At 36.1% G+C, this 23,064-nt stretch overlaps 1 protein-coding gene across 5 annotated transcripts in view; it reads left to right on the top strand.

Annotated features, from left to right (window-relative positions):
* The window catches only part of LOC124166367 (probable phospholipid-transporting ATPase IM), a 567,585-nt gene that overhangs the window by 519,393 nt on the left and 25,128 nt on the right, over window positions 1-23,064 (top strand). For 4 of the 5 annotated variants that reach the window (XM_046543855.1, XM_046543854.1, XM_046543858.1 and 1 more), the window contains 7 exons: window positions 5,263-5,425; window positions 6,968-7,077; window positions 9,418-9,609; window positions 9,753-9,924; window positions 10,615-10,719; window positions 13,674-13,962; window positions 22,149-22,288. In XM_046543855.1, the coding sequence (XP_046399811.1) occupies window positions 5,263-5,425; window positions 6,968-7,077; window positions 9,418-9,609; window positions 9,753-9,924; window positions 10,615-10,719; window positions 13,674-13,962; window positions 22,149-22,288 (1,171 nt within the window). The remainder of the gene's footprint in view (window positions 1-5,262; window positions 5,426-6,967; window positions 7,078-9,417; window positions 9,610-9,752; window positions 9,925-10,614; window positions 10,720-13,673; window positions 13,963-22,148; window positions 22,289-23,064) is intronic. The other variant, XM_046543856.1, reaches the window with a different exon arrangement.

The following is a 23,064-nucleotide window of genomic DNA, read 5'->3' as shown; positions in this document are numbered from 1 at the left end:
TCATCACAACTTCTTGTCTTATACGAATGATAAAATTTATTTGTTTTAAAATCAAGATCATCGGTTGGCACTAACATCCTTCCCTCATTGCCCACATCATGATTGTTTTTGCTTCCTGAACCACTGCTGCATGTTGCGGTCACTCATGAAAGTTTTACTGTTCAGCATGTTCACAGGCTTTCCTGACGTATTGTATTGTGGAAGGTTACTCGGGATTTCCACCGGTCAGGTTCTCCATCACGGCTGAGGTTTCAAGGAACGAGTCGTCCATTGTCATCAGGGCATTTTACTGTTCACATAACTCATTTGTTGATTAATTTTGGCTGCATCACTCTCCTCAGCATGAAGAAATCAAACTATAGCATACTTAGCGGGAGACACTATGGAATGGTTTCCTATTTTTTTTCAATTGCCTAAATTGAAAGATTATTCCTGGAGAACATATTTCACGCTTTTAGATTTTTAAATGATGATACATATCTATTTTTTGCAATAAAATGAAAAGCAGTGGCGACGACTCCATGGCACCTGAGGGGGCCCGAGCCCCCTCAAAAATTTGTTATGGGTGTTAGAAAAAAATGTGTCAGGCTTGTCGATTTTCCCCGGAGTGTCCAGATATTGATATTCGAATTATCAGGGTTTTAATGTTGATCATATGACTCCTCTAAAATGCTTAAAATACTTAAAACTCACTACTTATAAAATTTCCCAGGGCAAGATCCCTGGTTTGGGCCCCCCCAATATTTTTTGTGAGTCGGCGTCCCTGATGAAAAGTGAACATTTTCAAGCGCGCAAAAATACGACAGCTACGTATGAATGCTGGGAAAAGCCCGTGTGATGTCATTCTGGTTCCGGATGCCACTGTGTGAGGCCAAACCTTGGTATGAGGCCTTGAGCACTGCTACGATGCAGCCTGCTAGCTGGTAGCCCTTGGCTTAAATAAGGATTATTAATACCCTTTCAAATGAAGGAAACTTTCCGACCATAAGCAATTTTAATAGGTGATTATTAAGAGATGTTTCCGTCAGCTCTGTGCCACATGCATGCATTGGTAATCTCAGACGATATAAAATTCCTGACTACTGGTATAGCATCTAGGTCCCTGTGAAGTCACGTGGAGTGGCATCGCATGGGTGCTAATCTGGCCTTTTACAAATGAGGTTAAAATTGACCATTAACATTCATCTAAACTGGGATTTCTAAAACCAAATATGTAATTTGTATATTATGAATACACTAATGGTGGGCAAAAATTCGCAATCAATGACTTTCGTTTTCTTTGATGAAGGAAATTACCCTATTGTTGTAGGCATGTTTAACTGCTCATTACACTCTCAGAACTATCGATTCCAACATGTTTTGGTTGAAAGACATCCTAGAGATAATGCACTGCACATCTGCGCAGAGCATAATTCGATTGCTATTATGGTTTTAACTTTATGACCATTTGGACCTTGGAAAAAGAACAACCCTTGTAAGAATCTTGGTTTGAAAAAATTTGTTCTAAAGATTTACTATTATATATTTTAAATATTTTTAATTCATCATTTTATTCTCATCCTGCCCCAATATGAGGACAAAATATTCAGGCAGGGAAAAGAATGTAGATCAAGGAAACAAGGTTAATTGTGAGATTAGCCAAAGAAACCAAAATTAGTTGTAACAATTTGACTTGACCAGGATTCAAACCTGATACCCCCCCAATCCCAACATTGGTAATCCATAATCTACTATGTATTTGAGCTACCAAGGCACATAATTCATTCTGAATTTTGGAGTGTATTTATGTGCAAGAAAACTCAATAATACTTATTTTTTCCATCGTACTCACTTCTCCCTCATTATTGTTCTTGTCAGTTACCTTTTTTCCATTACTTTTTCCCCCTTGGTTTTACTTGATTATATATGCTCTAGTAGAGTGCCAAATATTTATAATTCATTTTACTGACTGTTGGATTATGTGTCTATCATTTCTGTAGTCAGTTACCTATCCCTCCAATCCCTATGCTCCCTTACCTTGCCATCCCAACGACTACCACAAGCTGTTACCATTTCTGTTCATTCTCGTAGACAGCTAACTTGGTTCAAGTCCACAGAATTGTTGTACTTTAACTGTACAAAAGGTTTTTTGACATGACTGTACATATTATTACATTTGGCTATATTTCATGATTTTCCTGTTGTGGTGAACGTAATCATGCTCATGAAATAGGTGGCATAAAAGCCACCTTTTTAGCACAACTTGAGGAATTATACAAAATCAAATGAAGAACTATAATGGGTCCCAGGGATGAGGTACTGTTTGTGTGATAGCATGTCTTGAAAAGAGCTGGATGGGAAAGCTAAGAAACTTGGGATATCATGATAGCGAAAGTACTATAAATTTCCTACAGGTGAATTAGTCACATGTATTTCAATAAATTCATCTGACAGGAGACGTTAGCTGTTCTCTCAACATTCCTGCTAATCATGCACCAAAACTGCTTCATGAAGAGGGAAAGAGCTAGCCTGTCTTTTTTTCATATGGATAGGATATGCTGGTATCTCTCTAATTGTAAATTAGGACTATGTTGTAACTTAGTTTAAAATTACTTGGAAGATGATCTTGAACAGATTGCCTGCCCTTATCTAGCAGAGAAATCAAATGATATATTGATAAATGGTGCTCTACTTTTAATTTTAACTACAGCGGACGCCCCATTATCCGGCTGTGGTTTATCTAGGTTGCGGATTATCCGTGCATGATATTTACTCACCCTCAATTTTTCCCGCGATCCTTATAAAAAATAAATAAAATCGGACGCAAAATCATCGGAATTACTGCATTAGTGCTAGAATAAACCAGGTGTATTATTTCCATTAGAATCCCCTTCGTAAAATGGAAGCTTTCGCGCACTAGCTGCATTCACGTGAGCACTGTGTTCCTGTTTTCCAAGCCTCGCAGAGCGCGACCGCATTCCTAAAAAAAGATTGTGAACTGGCAAAGAAAGCTCTCATTGAGTCCGGAAAGCGCTCTAAAATAAAAAAATAACTACTTAAATAATAATAATGTAGTGTTTGTTTTAGGTAAATTATGAACATTGCAAGACATTAAAGTGAAAGTTTTGGTTATCCGTGTTTTCCGATTATTCGTGCCGTCCCTCCCCATCATTAGCCCAGATAATCGCGAGTGTGCTGTATTTTATCGCTCTCTAATACATATACTTACTGTTACTGGAACCCAACTTGTTTTCTGATTCGGTGATACTTGGCTTTGAGTGTTCTAACATGCGTACATATTGGCTTTGCCTAGTGGTAACTCTTTATGGTTCCAAACAAATTAATTTCCTTTTCGTTCCTTAACAAAAAAAAATTATCCTCCTTGATATTCCTTGAATTGACACTGGCACCTACAGTGGAGCAAAAAGCATCCCCTCCGATTACATTATTTTTTTGAACTTGGGCCGATACACATCTGTTTTTGCTTACCACCACTGGTATTATGAGACCAGTGCTTGGAAGTATGAAATCCACTAATAGTTCCTTGCTCTTAACGAGGCTTCTCTTCGTGTTATAATGACTAACATCATTCTGATGATAGATGCCTGAAAAGTATTAAAAAGGAATGCTGAATGCATTACAGGAAACCCAGAAATAAAATTCATGGCTCTTTGGAAAAATAAAATACTTTTTGTCATAAGAATCATGATTACGTGAATGCGAAGAGAATTGTACCAATATCCTCTTTGTCAGTATCAGACTAAGTTCCCTATTATTATTATTATTATATTGTAAGAAATATGGGGGCTTCTCACATGAAGACATTATGTTGGTAGATATTTTTTGTGAAGAAGGCGTGAGTCAGTACAAGTCTCTCCAATAGCTAATTTTTATGGATAAAATATTGGTCTGTTGTAATCAATTAGATTTTGCTGCCGAAAATCCATTTAGAGAAGAGCTGCATTACACCCCCTTTCATTTATTTGTATTGTAAACATTTTATTATACCTACCCTTGAAGATTGGCATTACTCAGGCTGGCTACCAGTACCTAGTTTTCGTCCAGGAATAAATTATACTCCATAATTTTGATATGCATAGTTTTTTAACTAGTAAATTATAGAACACAATGATTCGAAAATAGATGAATGCATCCACAAATATGTTGAATTTGGCAGTCTTAAATTTTTGTCTTACTTTGTCGTGTTTTCTTATTCTAATATTGTGTGTTGTAATTGTAATGTTAGTGTCAAATATTGTTTCTTGTCCTCCTATTATTTACACTAGAGCAGTGACAAAAGTTCATCTGTATTCATATAGATGTACTAGATACCTTTCAAAATGTTTTGCACTGATCTGAACTCAGTTTTGGAATGCTTATTGTTCTTTCATGTTTTATGTTGATACCCATATGTGGCGTCATTATTTTCTCTTTATTGAGTATTTGGGATAAGAGAAACATTGTTATTAAATATTTTAATTATAACTTTGGAGTTTTGTAATGAAATATCTCTCAGTTAAAGGAAACAGGCATGCATTTACATTTTAAATTGATGTATTTTAGGAACTAATAAATATGTATGTAGATTTATAACTAACTTGTTGAATGTTTAAGTATACATATTTCATTAATTTTTAAAGTTGTGGAAATGTCTATTACTTATAATTGAAGCCGATAGTTGAATCATATACCATGCAAATATGAAGGATAGTACTGCATAGATATATTTAAACTACATCATCTAAATTATTTTCTTGCTTGAAAAGATGTATTTATATCATACGGATGGTGGAATTTGTATTCTTCTGAGAAATAATGCTCATTAAATAATTACATATGTAATAACTTACTTGCAGCTCTTGGCATGTGGCTTAAAATTGATTATCTAGAATGAAATGAAATTCATATGCAATCCTTTTAAGTAACTTTGCTCACTATGCTCTTGAATGATTATCATACTCAGTAGAATTGTGTATTTTCACTTGTGGCAATTCAGTCTCATTTTCTAGAGCTAGTGATTTGCATGGGAATTAGAATTTTTCCACATCACCTGCACAGTGGAAGAAATAGTTCGATCACCTTTGCATGTTGATGAAGTAATTCACTCTCTGCATTAATACACTATAAATTTTCATTTTAACAATTTCTACTTTCTAACTTTGGCATACTAATATTGCAATCCAGGGTAAATATAGTGTGTGCATACAATCTGTACATTAAAATATTGTTGACATATTTTTTGTACATATAATTAAAAAATTCATTTGCATTATCTTTTTTCAGCAAACTACTCCTCTTGATTTTTCATCCAATCCTAACTATGAGCCTGAGTTTAAATTCTATGATTCCACCCTATTGGATGCTGTCCGAAATGGTCATGAAGAAGTGCATAGTTTTTTTAAACTTCTTGCCCTCTGCCACACTGTTATGCCGGAGGATAAAAATGGTAATTAATTTTTATTCTATTGTTAATATTAAACTCCCAGTGCTTCTGGCTTTATTTTTAATGCAACTTAAAAATATAACGAACTATTTTAGATTAATTTAACTGTTAAAAATTCATCCAAGAAAAAATTGATCCAATAAAGAACTTTATTTTATCCTTTACAACGAGGTATTTAAACTTTTCTTGGATTTCCACTTACGTGAGATATGGCGATCGAATCAATTTTGGGATCATTTAACTAAAGAGGCTATAGATATAAGACTGGAAAATAAAAAATTTCAACAGAGATATTAGGTATTCGATCAGCAGCTCTTGGAATCAAACTCTTAAAAAGAATTATGATTGCCAGAGGTAAGTCTACACTGGTCTACGGTTATTCGCGACAACAATTGGGACTCCACCAATCCCGCCCCTCTTGATGCTGAGCTTCAATAGTCACTTCAAATATTCATTCAGTAGGTAGGAGAATGGGCAATGAGTCGGAACCCGAAACATTGGCGCTCTTCGAATATCTTACCTGCGTGGAAACTTGAGAAAAGTTTATATATGTATTCTGTTCGCCAGGAAAGTGCAAAATAATTCATAATGAGTACCTACTTCTGCTTCTATCTGAATCAAATGTTGAATTTAAATTACCCAAAGTGCAGGGGTACACTGGTTATTCAAGGGCCCCAACAGCAACGTGGTCAGGGGCTCCTACGGGGCAAAAAAGTGTGTGAAATGGGGAAGCTTGCGTATAGCTGAGAGGCAAGATATAATTATGGAAGTTAATTATATCGCACAAGTCTGAGACTTGTGCCGACCATGCATCTCATGCTCCCAAACCCTATAGTGCTACTTCTGGTTGTGTCTGTTGCAATGTTTTCTTATTACAGTGTGTTATGTCATGTCATAAAACTTTCATGGTTGAATATCCTGCCGGTTAGGCACACCCATTGACACATTTGGAGGAAAATAATAACTCAAAGCATTCTGCATTTAATTATTATTCGTTTCTGTGCAAACCTTTAAAAATCAAAAGGTCAATTAAAATATTATGTCCTTCTTCAGAGAATGCACTCTCAGCCAAGGCCGAGAAGTCCTTTTTCAGGTCACTGGTGGAGTGAGGAAGGTTGTCGAGAGAAGGTATATAAATGACAACCAACTTAAAATTTTTATTCGTCACCTGATGATGTGACTTGCAATCGCTGCAAAAGCTTGCATGACAAAGTGCAATGTGCAGCGGCTCCTGATACCAATGAATCTCATTGCAAAAGCCTACATTTCAAATTCTATTTTGTCGAATGTACTCACACTGGCAAGCATTGGTGTCAACATGGTCTCAGACTAGTGCAATATAATTAACTTCCTTGGTTATATCTTGCCTCTCAGCTCACCTTAATTTGGGCACCGTAAGAGGTAAATCATTGTCCTCTCCCAATTTCAAACTTTTGATATTTCTGATACATTAATATTTCATCTACTTTTATTGCAGACTTTGGATAAAGTGCATCACTGGCCATACATGCTTTTAAAAAAATAATATTTTTTTAAATTTTTCAGGGAAGCTGGAGTATCAAGCGCAGTCACCAGATGAAGCAGCATTAGTTTCAGCTGCCAGAAATTTTGGATTTGTATTTAAAGAAAGAAGTCCTAACAGTATTACAATTGATGTAAGTATTGAATTTACTTACGTTTGATACTTCTGATGAGAGATTTAGATTTATGTGGAAGCTAAAAGAAGAATTTATGTTGAAGCTCTTTCAATTCTAAACCCCTATTTAGCATATCGAGGTCAATGGTTGGTTACGCTAATTAAATGAGCGAATCACACTGTGAATACAAATTTATTGGCCGCACTAACGTTACAGCTGCCGAAGCGGAATAGGAAAATAAGCGACGCGCTAATGGCGGACGGGCATGCTGACGCTCTAGTGCTCGGGGTGTTTTCTCTCCTCAGCTCCGGTTCGCAACTCCCTAGTTCCACCCTCGCTCACCGCCACCTCTCGCGGCCGGTGCAACAATCGCTGACAGCTGAGGGCCGCCATGCACGCTCCCTCCAAATGTGGCCGCCACATCCTACATTTCAATTCCGTGTGCAATGGAGATATTTATCCTTATTTGAAGTTTAATCCCATTTCCCTTATGGGTGTGCAGTAGCAGGGGTACCGAGTTATGAAAATATTAGGGGGACTCATACTGGGGTTCTTGCCCCGGGAAATTTTATAAAGAGTGAGTTTTTAAGTTTTTAAAAGTTTTTTAGAATAGTCATATGATCAACATTGGAACCCTGAAAACTCGACTCTTGATAACTGGACACTCCAGGGACAATAGACAAGCCTGACACATTTTTTCCTCACCCCAGAATTTTAGAGGGGAATAGTGCCCCCTCAGGCCCCGTGGAGTCAGTGCCACTGCTCAATACATTAGGTGTGGCAAGAAGGCGAGGCATGTTACTCAGTGAAAATTCCGCCCCTTCAAGCTTAACTGATACCAAGGTCATAGCTAAAAAAAATTTTTTGGGGATTTTATTTGGAGGGGGTGTACATTGAGAGGGGGTCCATTTTGAGGGGATACTCCTGAGACTTAGTCTGAATTTCAATCCAAGTTGATATTTCTCCTGAGTAAATACCATGTGTTATCTCAAGTGCATCTTTGGGGTGTACCAGCAAACCAGAACATACCTCCATGTGACTGAAGACCTAATTTACTGATGTGGCTATCTAAAGGATTACATATTTGTCTAAAACTGACCATCTTATTACATACATTTATGCATTGCTTAAAGAATCATTGCATCTATAGGAGAGTTGGGGGAATTAATTTGGCAGAGGAATGGAAGATGAAACATTTCAATGAAGAGGCTTAATTTTGATGTAGTACATAATGTTGTATATGTTATTAATGCATTTTAATGCGTAATTAAATGGAAGAACTAATTGAAAAGAATATCAGTCATTTTAATTTTAAAACACTATTTTAAATTAATCAGGAGGGTGTGATCATCAACGAATACATGAATTTCAACCAAAGCATTAGGTATATATTTAGTTGAAAATTTTGGAAGCTCATGCACACATGAACTAAATATATGAGTCAGAAATGAGGTGATAATTTTTCTATTTAGGCTATAAAACCTAATTGCATCATGTTCAAAAACTATCTTTAACCTAAGAGTGCTGCTTAGATTGATTAAATAATATTTTACCAACAAATAATACAGTCATACGTTTGGCCCGGGTCCACCATGCCTCTTTAGTAGAGCCAGTGGAGCTCCCCAGTATGCCCTCGGCTGTACCACATTTTGTTTTGGTCATGAAGTATGCCCAAAGTTGAAGTGCTCTCTCCGTTTTTCGGATGAAGCTCCACTGTATTTAATATTTTCACTTATAGTAATATTAACCCATTGGTGTCAAATGTAGTAAATCTTTGTGTAGAACAGGCTTCTGGGAGGTTTGGAGGATATGGAATACCTCCAAGAGAGTTCCAGGGGCCCTCCCTCTGAAATAAAAAAAATAAATCATGGAAATTGTGATTTTAAAGCATTTTTTAACCCATTTTTTACCCAATTTTGCACCCTATCTGGAGAAAAACAATGCATTAATGTACAAATCATAATGTTTCCATGTAAAATAGCACCCTAAGAAGTACTTAAAAACACAAGTACACTAATTCATTATCTAATTAAATTCTCTGGGTGACATATCCTATGTATCAAATATTGGGGTGGACATGTCCCTCACGTCCCCCACTGGATTGATGCCTGTGTATTGACCTATTGTATATAAGAAATGCTCCCTCTCCTCTTCTCTCCTCCCGTAATTCATATGACTGCATCATACATGCCTTGAATCTTCATATTTTACCCACTTCTTACTTTTTTCCCTGCAAAAGGGGAAAAGCAAGCCTTGAGGTGAAGGAAATGCATGATAATAGTTAAAATACTGTGCCATTGGGTTGATGACAGTCAACATTTTCCTTATTTACATGCACATTTTCTTGCATTTTTTCAGGTCCAAGGACAGCCTGAAGTTTATGAGCTTCTATGTATTTTAGATTTTAATAATGTCCGAAAAAGAATGTCCGTAATTTTAAGAAAAGGTCGGCAGCTAAGGTTGTATTGTAAAGGAGCTGATAATGTCATCTATGAAAGGTTAAAAAGTGGCAGTGAAGAAATTAAATCAAAAACACAGGAGCATTTAAATGTAAGTAATCAGTGGCATTGGTTATAACTCTGGTCTATTTATATTTTATGAATTTGGCTTGATATGTGAAGTTTATCATAGTGTATATTTGTTTTTCTTTATTTTCACTCGGAAACTAAATGCAAAACATTTTCCCTCCTCAGAAATTTGCAGGTGAAGGTCTTAGAACATTATGTTTAGCTGTGCGAGATCTTGATGAAGAGTTCTTCAATGATTGGAAGCATAGGCACCAGGAAGCAGCTGTGTCAATGGATAACAGAGATGAAAAACTTGATGCAATATATGAAGAAATAGAGAAGGATATGACATTATTAGGTATGCTCTTGATATTTGCCATAATCAGTGAAAATTTATAAGTTATTCCCAAAGCACATGTTTTTTTCATAGTGGATAAATCGAAAATTCATCTCTAGCTGCATTGATAAGTGTTTCTGAAAATCCACTTTTGAAATGCGTCTAGACTTTGTTTAACTAAAATGAGAGTTATGTTGTCTTTAGTTATTCACCTTTTGAGGTTCAAGAGAGCCGATTGACCCAAAAAGGCTATGGAATATCTAACTATCCAATAAATTTTAATTGAATGCTAAGGGTTGGCAAAGCATATTGATGGCTAAGTTCTCATGGAAGCAACATGTATCTCAAAAATGGTAACTTTTCAGGAGTGCAAAAAAAAGATTTATTTTTTTAATTGCATATAATTGTAATTGAAATCAAAAACCCAAAAATACATAAAACTGAAAAAGAAGCGTACATTTGCAAACAAAGAGTTGTTTTTTGCTTGAATTTTATTTTTATTGACAGTACATATTAGCAGTATTAACTCAGACTGGGCAAATTTTGAGATACATGTCGTTAGAACTTAGCCATCGATATACAAATGTCACTCTCTTTAGAAATTGCCTAATGTTTTATGAAACACCTAATTATTAGATTCATTTTGTTTTTTATCATTGCAATATTCTTTGCTCAATAGTTAATTAATGTAAGTTTCCTCTGGCTCCACAGGAGCTACAGCAATAGAAGATAAACTTCAAGATGGTGTCCCACAGACTATAGCAAATTTGTCCTTGGCAGGAATCAAAATATGGGTCTTAACTGGTGATAAACAAGGTAAGTTAATTAACCCACACAAGTAGTAAATTGTGCTATAGTAATTTTGATAATTTCAATTTCCCTTATCTGATGGATGTGGGTGATGATTCTGCTTCATAATTTTATCTAAGGGTAATTGAGTTAAAGTAGTGCATGGCTGTAGGTGGTGGAGAGGGGAAGGGAGCCTATGATGGGGTTCTATTCCCCCCAAAAATTCTTTGACTCCTTACGATATAACGTCACAGCCAGAAATAACACACCCATAGGCAAGATTTATGCCAAAGTAAGCAGCACAATGGATCAACCTGCCAATAGAAATGTGGTGTGACAGAGATAAGGTGCTCACTAGAGTTGTCTTGTACTGACTGCTCGAGGGCACCTGCCCAGTGTCACTTTAATTCCCTGGAAGAAGGGGTCCTCCGATCTACCTGACCCCCAGATTCCAGGAGCCCCTTCATTTGGGCAGTCGTACGCACGAAATAAATATGAAGCTCCGTCCATGGAGACTTGCCGTTGCACGCATAATTGCTCACATTATAGGTTATCTTGGGCACGACTTCATGGAATCGACTTGACATAATGAAATGTAAAAAGCTTGCTGAAACCAGATGACAACATGCCGCATAGAAAGCCTGGTCATACAGTATTTCATTTATGTGGAATTACAAAGTTTTTTACATTTGCAAGTTGAAAAAAATGTTGAAAATTTTTGCAGCACTACCAAGTGAGATTCATATGAACTTTGTGAATTTAATGCAATGCTGCAATATAATACATGAAATGATGATTTATAATAAAATGCAGTCCTGAAATATAATCCTAGGAATTGCATCCATGGATCTTGCTTTATCCTCTAAACCAACACCTCTCTGGTCTTAAAAATAGGTTTATTTTCCCTGAGTTTATTTTACCGAAGAATCCAATAGAAGAAGTTGGAAAACAAAAAAAGCATTGCTCAAAACACCGTAAAATTATATGAATTATTCATCCCTAAATGACATAAATTGCTCTTGAACACTGAACAGTCTTCATAACTTCAGTGCGGTATATCACAAGTCTACTCTGTTCAAGTGCGTTCAAGCTTTATCATATCTTTGCGAAGATGGTTGGAGTAATATAGGTCCGTATGTTTTCTTAACATATAAATTCAAAACCCATTCTTTTTGCACCATAAATTGTCATATACAATGCATTTTAGCCAAAGCTACACAGAAAAGTTATTCATGGGTCTCATAAAGTTAACTTTGAGTGCAGAGATGTAATAACTATATGATAGTGATTCCAAATTACCATAAATCAAGTAGGAGATTCACCTACCCTTGCTTTGAACACAATTTTGTTCTGTATGACAAGCTTCCTTGTTAAGCCTCTTCATGCTGGCTTTGCCCCCATTTAAACCAGGGATACAGCATCGATGCTTAGTTGCACAATTAGTGCCAAGAAAAATAACTCTTTGGCTTTCACTCATAAAAACCACTGAGAACAATTATTTGCAAAAGGTGAGCAGAAAGCCACTAATGTTAATAGAGGAATTCAGGGCCAATATGCAGCCAATTTTGGCGACAAATTATTGTGACACCACCTTTCTCGAATGCTTGCAATGGTGGAAAAAAGGGATGTTGAATGATAAACTTGTACCTAAAAATCAGATTTCTCCTGGGATAAGGCCAAATCTGTACTATACTCTGTTCATGTTATCTCTGCGGGTGAGCTGGTGTGGCGAAAGCAAGTGGAGATGAGGGGAGGGAAAGTTTCTTGACATGTGATTTCGCCTTTGCCAATCTGCAAACAGTAGGCGTGGCCTCAGTGAGTCGCTCTCAGACCTCCGCCGAGTGAACATCGTGAATCTGCTCGTGGAACAATGTTGCCAAATGTCATGCGTTCTCCTTGTAGCCTTAGCCAAGTATGCCTTCCACCAACAGTGCCTCATTCAGCGTGGTAGCTGACAATGTCATGGGCTTCTGTGAAAGGATTATCCCCAACGCCTTCCAAATGAGAAGGTATATTGTCTCAGCGCCAGGGCCAAAATACCGGTGGCCACCTGTGACTCACACGTTTTCAGTGACAAAGTAGGGCAGCTATGTACATTTGGCAACATTATGTTCGCTCCTCCTCTCTCTCTTGGTACCACCCCTTTTCTATCAGCGAAGCCATCCAAGAGTGACCGGGCTCTCATGAAAGCTCACTCGCAGACATAAAGTGAATAGACTATAGCTGGGATGTATGCAAGCCATAGACGTCTATCCTCCAAAACTCTTACTTTCATCATCTCTTCAAGCAAAATTTATCATATCATTAATATGGAGGGAATGACCCGAACAGATTATCAAAAGAGATATGTTAATTTGTTTACGATCATCTCCTTTGAAATTTTTGCTTAGTTGTCTTTGTTATGCTTTCCCGAAATTTTTTACTCCTGTGGCATTAAAGTAGTTGTATAGTGGTGAAAAAGATACGTAAAAGGAATAATGGAGCAGGGAACAAAATGAAGTTATTGGGTGTTATTTTGGAGTGGAAATAGGTGGGTAATCCTATGAACATTTAGTCAAATAGCAGATAGTAGAGGCTCTATTGTATAATTCCGTCTTATTTATTCCCCTTTGCTTTCCAAAATATCCCTCTCACAATCAGTTTCTTAAGTTTTTGCATCTCCTTCACCCATATTTTTTAACATAATCCAATCCCTCTGCCTCTTTGCAATCTCACACGTAACTGATCCTCTTCCGTTAATATTTAAATTTTGGAAAATTTTCTCTGAATTCAATGAATTTTGTCTAATATGGAAAGATTTTTGATTAATATAATCTTAAATATTTTTGGTATAGGAAGGGCACTTTCATTTTTTTTAGTGTGTCTTCTTAGTAATGCATTCATTTTGCACTGAGTTACAGAGAGGGCTTGTGAATTTTGAAGCACGTAGTTGGAACATGGAAAAACATTTACCTATATAAAACTTTTGATTATCATTTCAGAGACTGCAATCAACATTGGTTACTCGTGTCAGCTGCTAACCGATGAGATGGTGGACATATTCACTGTGGATACCCACACGCACGAAGAGGTGGAGAATCAGTTGAACCAGCTAAGGGATGCGATCCATCGGGCAGCTGCTCCTTCCTCGGCCAACTCGCAACCGTTGGACCCTCAGCACAATCAGATGACTAGTGGTTCCCTGCAACTGAACCCTCCTCATCAAACCCCTCCGTCACCCCACCCTAATTATGATGTCAACGTTGTGACTTTCAGGTGGGATGACCCCAGGTACAGCAGAAGCATCGTTTAACCTCTTACCCTACCCCTTTTATACCTAGAGAAACCTTTCTAATGCCAGTCTCACAAACCCTACCCACCAAATAAGGCAAGAGTAGAATCTAACCCATTTTTTTAATGGATTTTTTGTGCCAATGCAGGACTCTGCTAAATTGTATTTCTAGATTTTTTATGCTGTCGTTTCTTTCCCCATTCAGCTGTGGCAATCTTAATGCTCTCTAAGTATGTGAGCAAAGGAATAATGAGGAAAGAATATTGTCTTCTGTGGCTGGCCAAGGTCGACGTAGATAAGGACTCTTCTATACTGGATCTACGTTTTATTGTGGGACAATAATTGAGTAGTAAAGAATTATCTCAGGAAGTACTGATGAAAATTTATTAATGTTGATTGGAATTAGTTGAATGTCCATCTTGGTACATATATGCTCTGAGTTTATGGAATCATGTCAGACTTTGTACATATTCCCTAATTTAATTCCATAGTTGGTAATGAAGTAAACTGTGTCCAGCAAGACATTGTGCAGTGCAATCATTATAGAGTAAAAACTAGATGGCAAATCAAAGTGAAAACTAGGTAGCACTATTCGCCCTAACATTCAAAGACTATCGCAAACACTGCTCTTCCACCTCCCTACCATTCCTGGAATATGTACATGCATTCATAAATGTCACTTTCTATGTCTAAAGTTTTGTACTTGTACCTGAAGATGGTTAGTTGGTGGAGTGAATTTTATGTTATACATAATAAATAATCAGAGCAAGTTCTACGTTGCTCACAACAATGAACAAAAGTAGCTAGTATGATTGTTCATTTGATTTTTATCAGCTCAGCTTGAGTTTAGAATCTGCTCCGTTGTGACTCTAAACTCAAGAATCGGTGTAGCCAAGAGTCGAAGAACTGTCCTAAGTGATTGCCACAGCTGAGAAGCAATGTTCTGGCAGGTCTTATCGATACCTCCACCGCAAAAACGCTCAACAATCGCCCATCTAAACAAATTCGCTCATCTAGTAGCCCAACAATACGAATCCGCTCAGCTGGCAGTGTCCAGAGCATAAATGCTCACCTCCAAGCTTGGAGAACAGGAGATTCGTATTGTTGGGCTACTAGATGAGCGGATTTGATCCGGTGGGCAGTTGCTGAGCGTTTTTGCAGTGGAGGTATCGTTTTGTGTTCCATGTCCGTCATTATTTTGTTACTTTCATGCAGAGTTGTCATTTCCTGCTATTTGTGTCCAAAACTGATGAAACATTGCTTTTTTCTTAATTTTTGTCTTGCCGTGGGGTGCCCGTGGAGTTGTAGATTTGTCTCTTGCCATCCTTTCACTTGAAATGCTTCTGCTGATGCTATTACTCTTTAGTAACCTATCTTTAGTTAGTCAGTTAGTTTGGATGCAGTCCTCATTCTTGTTTGTGACGTTTGAAATATTGTTCTGTGATATTCTTAGCAGGAGACTTGTACTTCAATGACCATAGCTTTCAATGACTGTGACAGCAATGTGCTTGGAAAGGCAATTTTATTTTCTGAAAAATGACAATTGAAGGGATCCCATAGAATTATCTTAATTTTGTGATATTTATGTGTTGTGATCATGACCTACTCATCCTTCGTAAGTGTAAGAATTTTGATGTAACTGCTTGCATGTTTATGAGTTCTTTGTGTGTTAAGGCCTACTTGCACGATACAGCATACAAGTAAATGCGTGAATGCATTAACATGGGAATGAATGTGAAAATTCATTGCGTAACTACCCAACTTGCATTAATGTATCAATAGATATTAGAACGTGGTCTAATTTTGTCCATGCATTTGCTCATTAAATCTTGTGTGAGAATATATCGTGCAACCAGGCCTTGATGGGTTATTCATGTAAGAAGTGTCTTTTCGTTCTGTGTTGAAGCCCACGTCTAGTAGATATATTTTTCCGTATCTGGTGTAATTACTTGCATATATTCAAAAAAACTGCTTTATAGTTTATTTTGGCTTCTTTATACTGGCTTATAAGTTTTTGCCATGCCAAAGGTGTGGTTGACATATACTGTGGCTGGAATCCTTTTTTCTGGCTGTGTAGTGGCCATTGTCGCATAAAAATCTTCAGCTCTATCAGATATTCAGGTAGCACTTTTGCCTTAAAATTTAAATTTGACTACTTTCTACATAAAAATTTCATGTGTCAGGTCTATTCGGTATTTATATTTCATGTTTCCCTTTTTCGTTGAAATTTTGTATTAAAAAAAAAAAGTCAATTTTTAAATTTCAATGAAAAAATGCAGCCCAGGAGATTTAACCCAATCAAGTTGAAAATATTTATGCTTTACAAGGACCACCCACCACAAACTCTGTTGATTTTTGTGGGCAATGGTTTTTCGATCAACCCAGAATGAGGGAGGAGAGTTAAACACTTGTTTGGGGAAGGGGAGTAAGAGAGAGGGAAAGTGCCATGGTCAGCTTCTTTGGGTTCAGTATTCTTGGATTCAGGATTACATCTTGTAGTTCGGGTGAATTTTGGAGCGATATACTCGGTACCAGATGGTGTGATTGTAGGAGATCATGGGACTGTGCTATGATAACAGTCCTACGAGGATAATATTAACATACCTATATTCTCCTGATGCATGTTGAAGAGAGATTTTTTTGGGCGTGAATTCGACTCGAATAGGTTCCAAGAATGTATTTAATATGCTGGAGTTTCATCTACTCTGTACCTATACTGTATTTACCTGAATATAGTACCTCCTTTTTCTCCAAAAATGCCCTTGGTCAAAGTAAAGGGGGGACTATATTCGACAGCATTTTTTTAAATTTTCCAAAAACTGAAGCCTCAAAATTATGGGGGGGACTATACTCAGAGGGGGACTGTATTCAGAGAAATATGGTATGATAAATCACGCTTAAAACAAAATTTTGGAGATACATATATTCATACTTTCCTGTGAATTTAATTTTAGTCAATATAGTTCCGAAAAATACCTATCATATAGATCCTAGAAAGTTATCATATCTGTTGTATAGTGGCAGAAAAAAATAACTCCAGGCTCACAGGTAGTCTGAATATGGCCAGCTCAGGAATACATTATAGATATGTCTTCCAAAATGTTGTCCTCACAATATTCTCTTACAGGTGGGAATTTTCAAACTGCATATCAATTGTACCAAAGAAATCATTGTCATGCATCACAGTATGGCAATGTGTAAAAGACCCAATTACAAATTCTTCCTCTATTCTTTGGAGTTTCTTGGGCAAATTCCTTTGAGTTTGTCAAAGCAGCCACACGGAAATCTCGGAAGTATCAGTTTTGTGTTTTCAATATTGTTTTTCAATTCCTTCTCAGTATTCTATTTCCAGTATATTTTCTTGTTGATCATTACATTTGACTCGCTTAAAATACTGGAATTTTATGAAAATGTGGTGTCAAAATGATTAAGTATACTGAAAATGTTGATGCCCAGATTTAGCTTCAGTTAGTTCTTTCATAATGTGTCTGAAATACTCCATCAAATCCTATATTTGCAGCTAGGTTTTTTTTTCAAACCCGGTATAATGCCCCTCTTTACACAATGGTGCCTATGCTTTACCGTTTATGTCATTTACCTGTCACCTCGCAGAAATAATCTATTCATTTTCAAATCTTTATCGATAATTTTCTACTTTCTTGACCTAATTTTTTGTCCTTGTTACTGCCATTTTTATTGGTCCACTCCGTGTGTAAATACTTCACATGATGAGAGCAACTTGGTATACTGTTCTCACTAAAATAAGGTACATACATACTTATAGATAATAGGTGTTTGTGTAAAAATAGCTACAAATATGATAGTGAAAACAGAGTGCATCTCAACTAATGTTGATCTAGGTATTAGAGTTTCTGAAATAGATATTGTCATTTCAATTTGCTGTAGCACCAGTCATTGAAACTATGCATGAATTTTTTCCTTGATATACCTAAATCATATTTTAAGTGTAATAAAGGGATTGGTGACCTGAAATTTCCTTCGATTATGTGTTTTTAATATATAAAATCTGATTTTAACTGCAGAATATTAATGAGTCACAAGGGAATGATACTTTCACTTCATTACCAATCTTGCTTGAGGTTATAGCTTTTCCCATGTAATCACAATAGTCATTTAGAGTCGTTGCTTGATAAATACCTTAAAATTTATAGCACCTCTACATTTAAAATCTTGTAGTCCCCTTTCATATGTCATTGTATGAATAAGCACCTAAATGCACATGGGAATACTGAATTATTGGTATGCATGAGTAAATTTTATTTGTTACTGTCAAAAGAGAAACCTTAAAAGCTCTGGTTTCCAATAACTATATGAGTGATGCACTGTGACATGATCACAAATCCGGGAAAGTGGTTTGCAAGGATGTATCAGACCAGTACACGATGACAGAAACTAGTGTCAGACATCACTCTACCGTGTCATGCAGTTGCAGACCTGCAGGAGTTAACTGCCATAGTTTCGGCAATTGCCATATACTATAGTTTCCATGATCATGCCACCTTGAAAACCATTAGCACATTATGACATCCTGTAAAGGCAACTGGCACACAATCATGATATTGTAAGTCTCACAATGGTTCTTGGAAGCCATGGCATAAGACACTGCATTATCTTTTGATAAGTAATAATGGGGTTTTTGTCAGCACTAAAAACTTTATCAAAGTTTTGAAGATCATGCATTGGTGCGTACTTTCCAATGTATTCCAAATTTCTTCTTGCTATTTAAATCTGGCATGCCTACTTTTTTCTGGATGTATTTTCCAGTTTATAAATTTTATTCACCTCCTTTCTGCAAAACCATGTGATACTATTCAAATTTCAGCCAAAATCTGGTCCCTGATGAGGTATTATAGGTGTAAAAATACAATTTTATTGTATTTTTCTTTAATCCATTTCAATTTGAAGTTACCATTTGTCATTAAGTGCATTTATCATACTTTACCTTAGATAATTGTTTACCAATTTAATAAAAAATAGTCTTAATTACGTAAATTCGTAGTTGGTTTTTCTTTATTTAAAATTGCAAAAGTTATTAAATGTGGCTTGATGTACATGTATAATTTTTTCATGTGGAATAGTATAATGTGTATTCTTTGCTATATCATACTCACTTATAATATTCTATTATTCATGTAACTACATATATATATATATATTTGCTTGTTCTTTGGTGATAGTCATCCTAATTGTGTATCATTGTTTTACATGATAATGCCCTTCAACCTTAGGGAAAAAATATATGTCATTTTGGGAATTTTTCAGTAGCACCTGTGTATCACATACTACATACTTTATTGTTATTTCATGGTTTATCACTTGTAGGTATGTATTACATTACCTTTTTGAACTTGCAAGGTGCATTACCATTGCCTGAGAGTGATGTTCAAAATCTTTATGCCAACATTTGTAATCATGGGCGGAGTCAGCAATCCGGACGGGAGTTTGGGGGCTATGGGATTTTCCTCAGTGAAATGGGATTGGGTACCCTGAAAATTTGTTTAAATTAACTTCTGAAAAAAGTATTTTAAGTACACACTATCAAAGACTAAAATCTTTTGGCATTTCTACAGGTTTCAATATTTTTTCAGACAAATTACCATTCAAGATGGGAGAGCAGGCTCCCCTGGGCCCCCAAAACTCTGCCCGTAGTTATAATCCAGCAAAATCTTTCTTTTGTATAGGAGCCACAAGTCTTTCCATTCCATCCTCGGAGCTCTCTAATAGCCAGGTTAAATGCATTTTTAAGCACCTTTACGGGATCCAAATAAATCAAGGCATGTATATCTGAACATAGGGGGGAACTTTAAGAGTGAAATTCATGTAACATTTTAAATAATGATTCCTAAATATAAATATGTATACAGAAAATCAATGACAAATTTTGAAGGTAAGATACTACAAGTAAAGGTTTAGGTAATCTCAACCTGGAAGCCAAGGAAAGTTCCAATGACTCGGGAAATGGGGACTCAAATGGCTTATCTTGTAGCTTGCCTGACTGCTAATGTAGATTAAAAGACATTTGATACTTAGAGGTTGAGAAATTCATGCGTGTTCTAGGCGAAAGGTTATTGACATTTCACTGAGGATTTATAGCTAAAGGGTTTTTATAAAAATAGGTAAAACTATAATATGAGAAATAAATTGAAGTTTTAGAGTCTGCTTCTTAGCAGTGACTTTTCATGGTGGCATTAGTAGTTTCTTTATTCCATCAGCAATCCCTTCAAAGACCAGGAGAGGAGGGGATAATTGCTGCAAGTTGTTGGCTGGTCTTCTGTGGATACTCAAACTATACCCCTCATCCACAGAGCTGTGGAAAGATACCTAATTTTTTGCTGTGGAGTTGATCCATGACTCTCATTTTACTATGTAGTGATAAATAAATAAATAATAAATAAATAAATATTTTATTGATCCCGTTGATATGTAGTGACATATATAGGCCCCGTCAATAAAGTGACAGTACATATATAAAGAAATTTAAACAAAATACAGCAATATTACATGTCTTTATACAAGTATTCTTTTACATTGTAAAAACAATTGTCAAGTAAATATTCTTTTAATTTATGTTTAAAACATTCTAGTCTTTGCACATTTTTTATTCCATCTGGTAAATTGTTAAACAATTTGCATCCCATATATGCAGGCCCTTTGCTGAACAGAGAAAGGTTGTGAGTACTAGTTATATAATTAGATTTTTTTCTCGTATCATGATTATGAACATTTTCATTTGTCTTCAAGTTAAATTTACCTCCAAAATTTTTTACCAATAATATTGACTCATACATGTAAATACAAGACAGAGGCATAATCTTCAGTTTTTTAAATAGGTCTCTACAACTGTCTCTTCGTCTTGCATTACAAATAATTCGTATGGCCCACTTTTGTAATTTGAAGATTCGTTCGGATTTAGGGGAATTACCCCATGCTACAATGCCATATTTCAGTCTACTATATATGTGAGCATAATATAGTGTGATGGCTGTGTCAGTATTTGTTAATATTATCATTCTTCTGATCAAGTAGCAACCAGAGGCAATTGAAGAGGCAAGATAGTCAATATGACTGTCCCAACTGAGGCTTTCATTTAAATACAAGCCTAGGAATTTAGTATCTGTGGTACGTCTAAGACTACTGTCCATAAACTTAATGTATGGACTATGGTCAATTTTTTTCTGAAATGGATGAAATAACGTATAGGATGATTTAGTCTTATTTATTACAACCTTATTCAGGGAACACCAACTCTCCATATTTGAGACAGCCTCCTGAGCTGGTAGAACAACATTTCCTGCCTGCTTTATCAAATGATTGGTATCATCTGCATACATAAATACTTCACCATTTAACGAGTTAGGTAGGTCATTAATATAAACCAAAAATAGCAGTGGTCCCAGGATGGAGCCTTGGGGAACCCCTCTGACAACTTCCCGATAGGAGGAAGACCATTTTTTCATATTACTACTAGAAATAGTTACACATTGCATTCTCTTTGACAGGAAAGATTGTATTAAATCTGATATATTGGCTTGATATTGGCTTTATTCCTTGTATGTTTAATGTGTAGAGATAAACATTTCAATCAGCATAGGGTGTTTGTTTCATAATGTTGGAAAATAAGGTCATACATTATTTGGTAGAAAAATCTTAGTGGCAGGTTATTTAGTAAGATGCTTAAAGAGAAATTTAGAGCAAGTAAGCAAATGGAAAAGTAATTAATAATGGAATTGCTCAGAGAGTCTCGTAAATATGTCAGGCAGAGATGGGTACATTTGCACCTTGAAAATTCTCTCTCATATTCAAATTGTTGATTGAACAAGTTCAAAAAGGTAGTGTGATGCTTCTGTATTGCACATTTACCCTATAGCTAATGTCTATTTAATCTCTATGGCACCTTTTCACGTGTATTTTTAATACCTGCATACATATATTGGGATATTATACAATGTTTTTCCTTTCTTCAAGCTGTTAACCTCCCTTATGATCTCTGCATTTGATTAGAGGCCTAGGCCACAAAAAAGCACCTTAATACGTAGATTAAATCACTGCAAGCAAAGTTATTCAACTTGTTAGTGCAGTAATGGGAGTAAAGTTGTAGGCAGTTTGCAAGGTTGTTTCGGTTTGTTTAAACATAAAATTCATTTTTCATTCCTTTCTTTTACAGTGAGAGTGATTTTAATCATGGTTCCAGCATAGATGATTCGGATTGTAATGGAGGCTTTGCATTGGTGATAAATGGGCACTCCCTGGTTCATGCCTTGCATCCACAATTGGAGCAGCTATTTCTTGATGTTGCCAGTCAATGTGAGTGAGAAAATGATTCCTAACTTAGATATAATCTATGAATTATGGTTTCATTCAGAAATTAAAAAGAGAAATGAATTATTTTCCTTGAGATAATTCTATTATTTCTAATTTATTGTTCATGTGCAATCAGTGTGCATGTGCATTATGTAAAAAATATGTCTATAAAATGTTTTATTCAAATTGCTGGTATCTCATAGTGATGGGACTAGTATTTCTTAAATTTTGAAATATAAAAAGATGTTTTGTGCAAAAAATACAGAGGATATGAGTTACTCGTAGGACTTCTTATTGGTCGATTGCATTTTGTTTGGAGAGGTTAAAACTTGTTGATGTATAATATGTATTAATTGTAGGGGTGTTGAATATAATTATGATATTTAAGTGAAGCATAGTTATTATGTTGTTCAGAGAACATGGTAAATGAAACAAACGTTGCACTTTCCTCACAGCTCTATGTAGTATGCCATTAATGCCCACTTAAGGTCTAATAACCTTCTCCTCATTTTCTCCCTTTGTTTTCCTTCCCGTAAAACAGGGAACTGGTCTTTTTTACATGTACCTCATCACTGTTTATCTTTGGCGCAGATATCGTTCACGCACCAGCTACTACTTACCTACAATTTCTTAAAAACTCTTTCTATAACAACAACATCAATTACAACCCAGAGAACTTCCATCGGAAGACTTCCTCACTAAATCCCTCTTCCCCTCCCTCCCTAAATTGCAAAAAGGGCAGAGGAGGCAGTCATATTATTGATAATATGTGATATCTG

Source organism: Ischnura elegans, chromosome 10 (assembly GCF_921293095.1).
Source record: "Ischnura elegans chromosome 10, ioIscEleg1.1, whole genome shotgun sequence".
Taxonomy (NCBI): Eukaryota; Metazoa; Arthropoda; class Insecta; order Odonata; family Coenagrionidae; genus Ischnura; species Ischnura elegans.
This window is presented reverse-complemented; position numbering and strand designations above follow the sequence as displayed.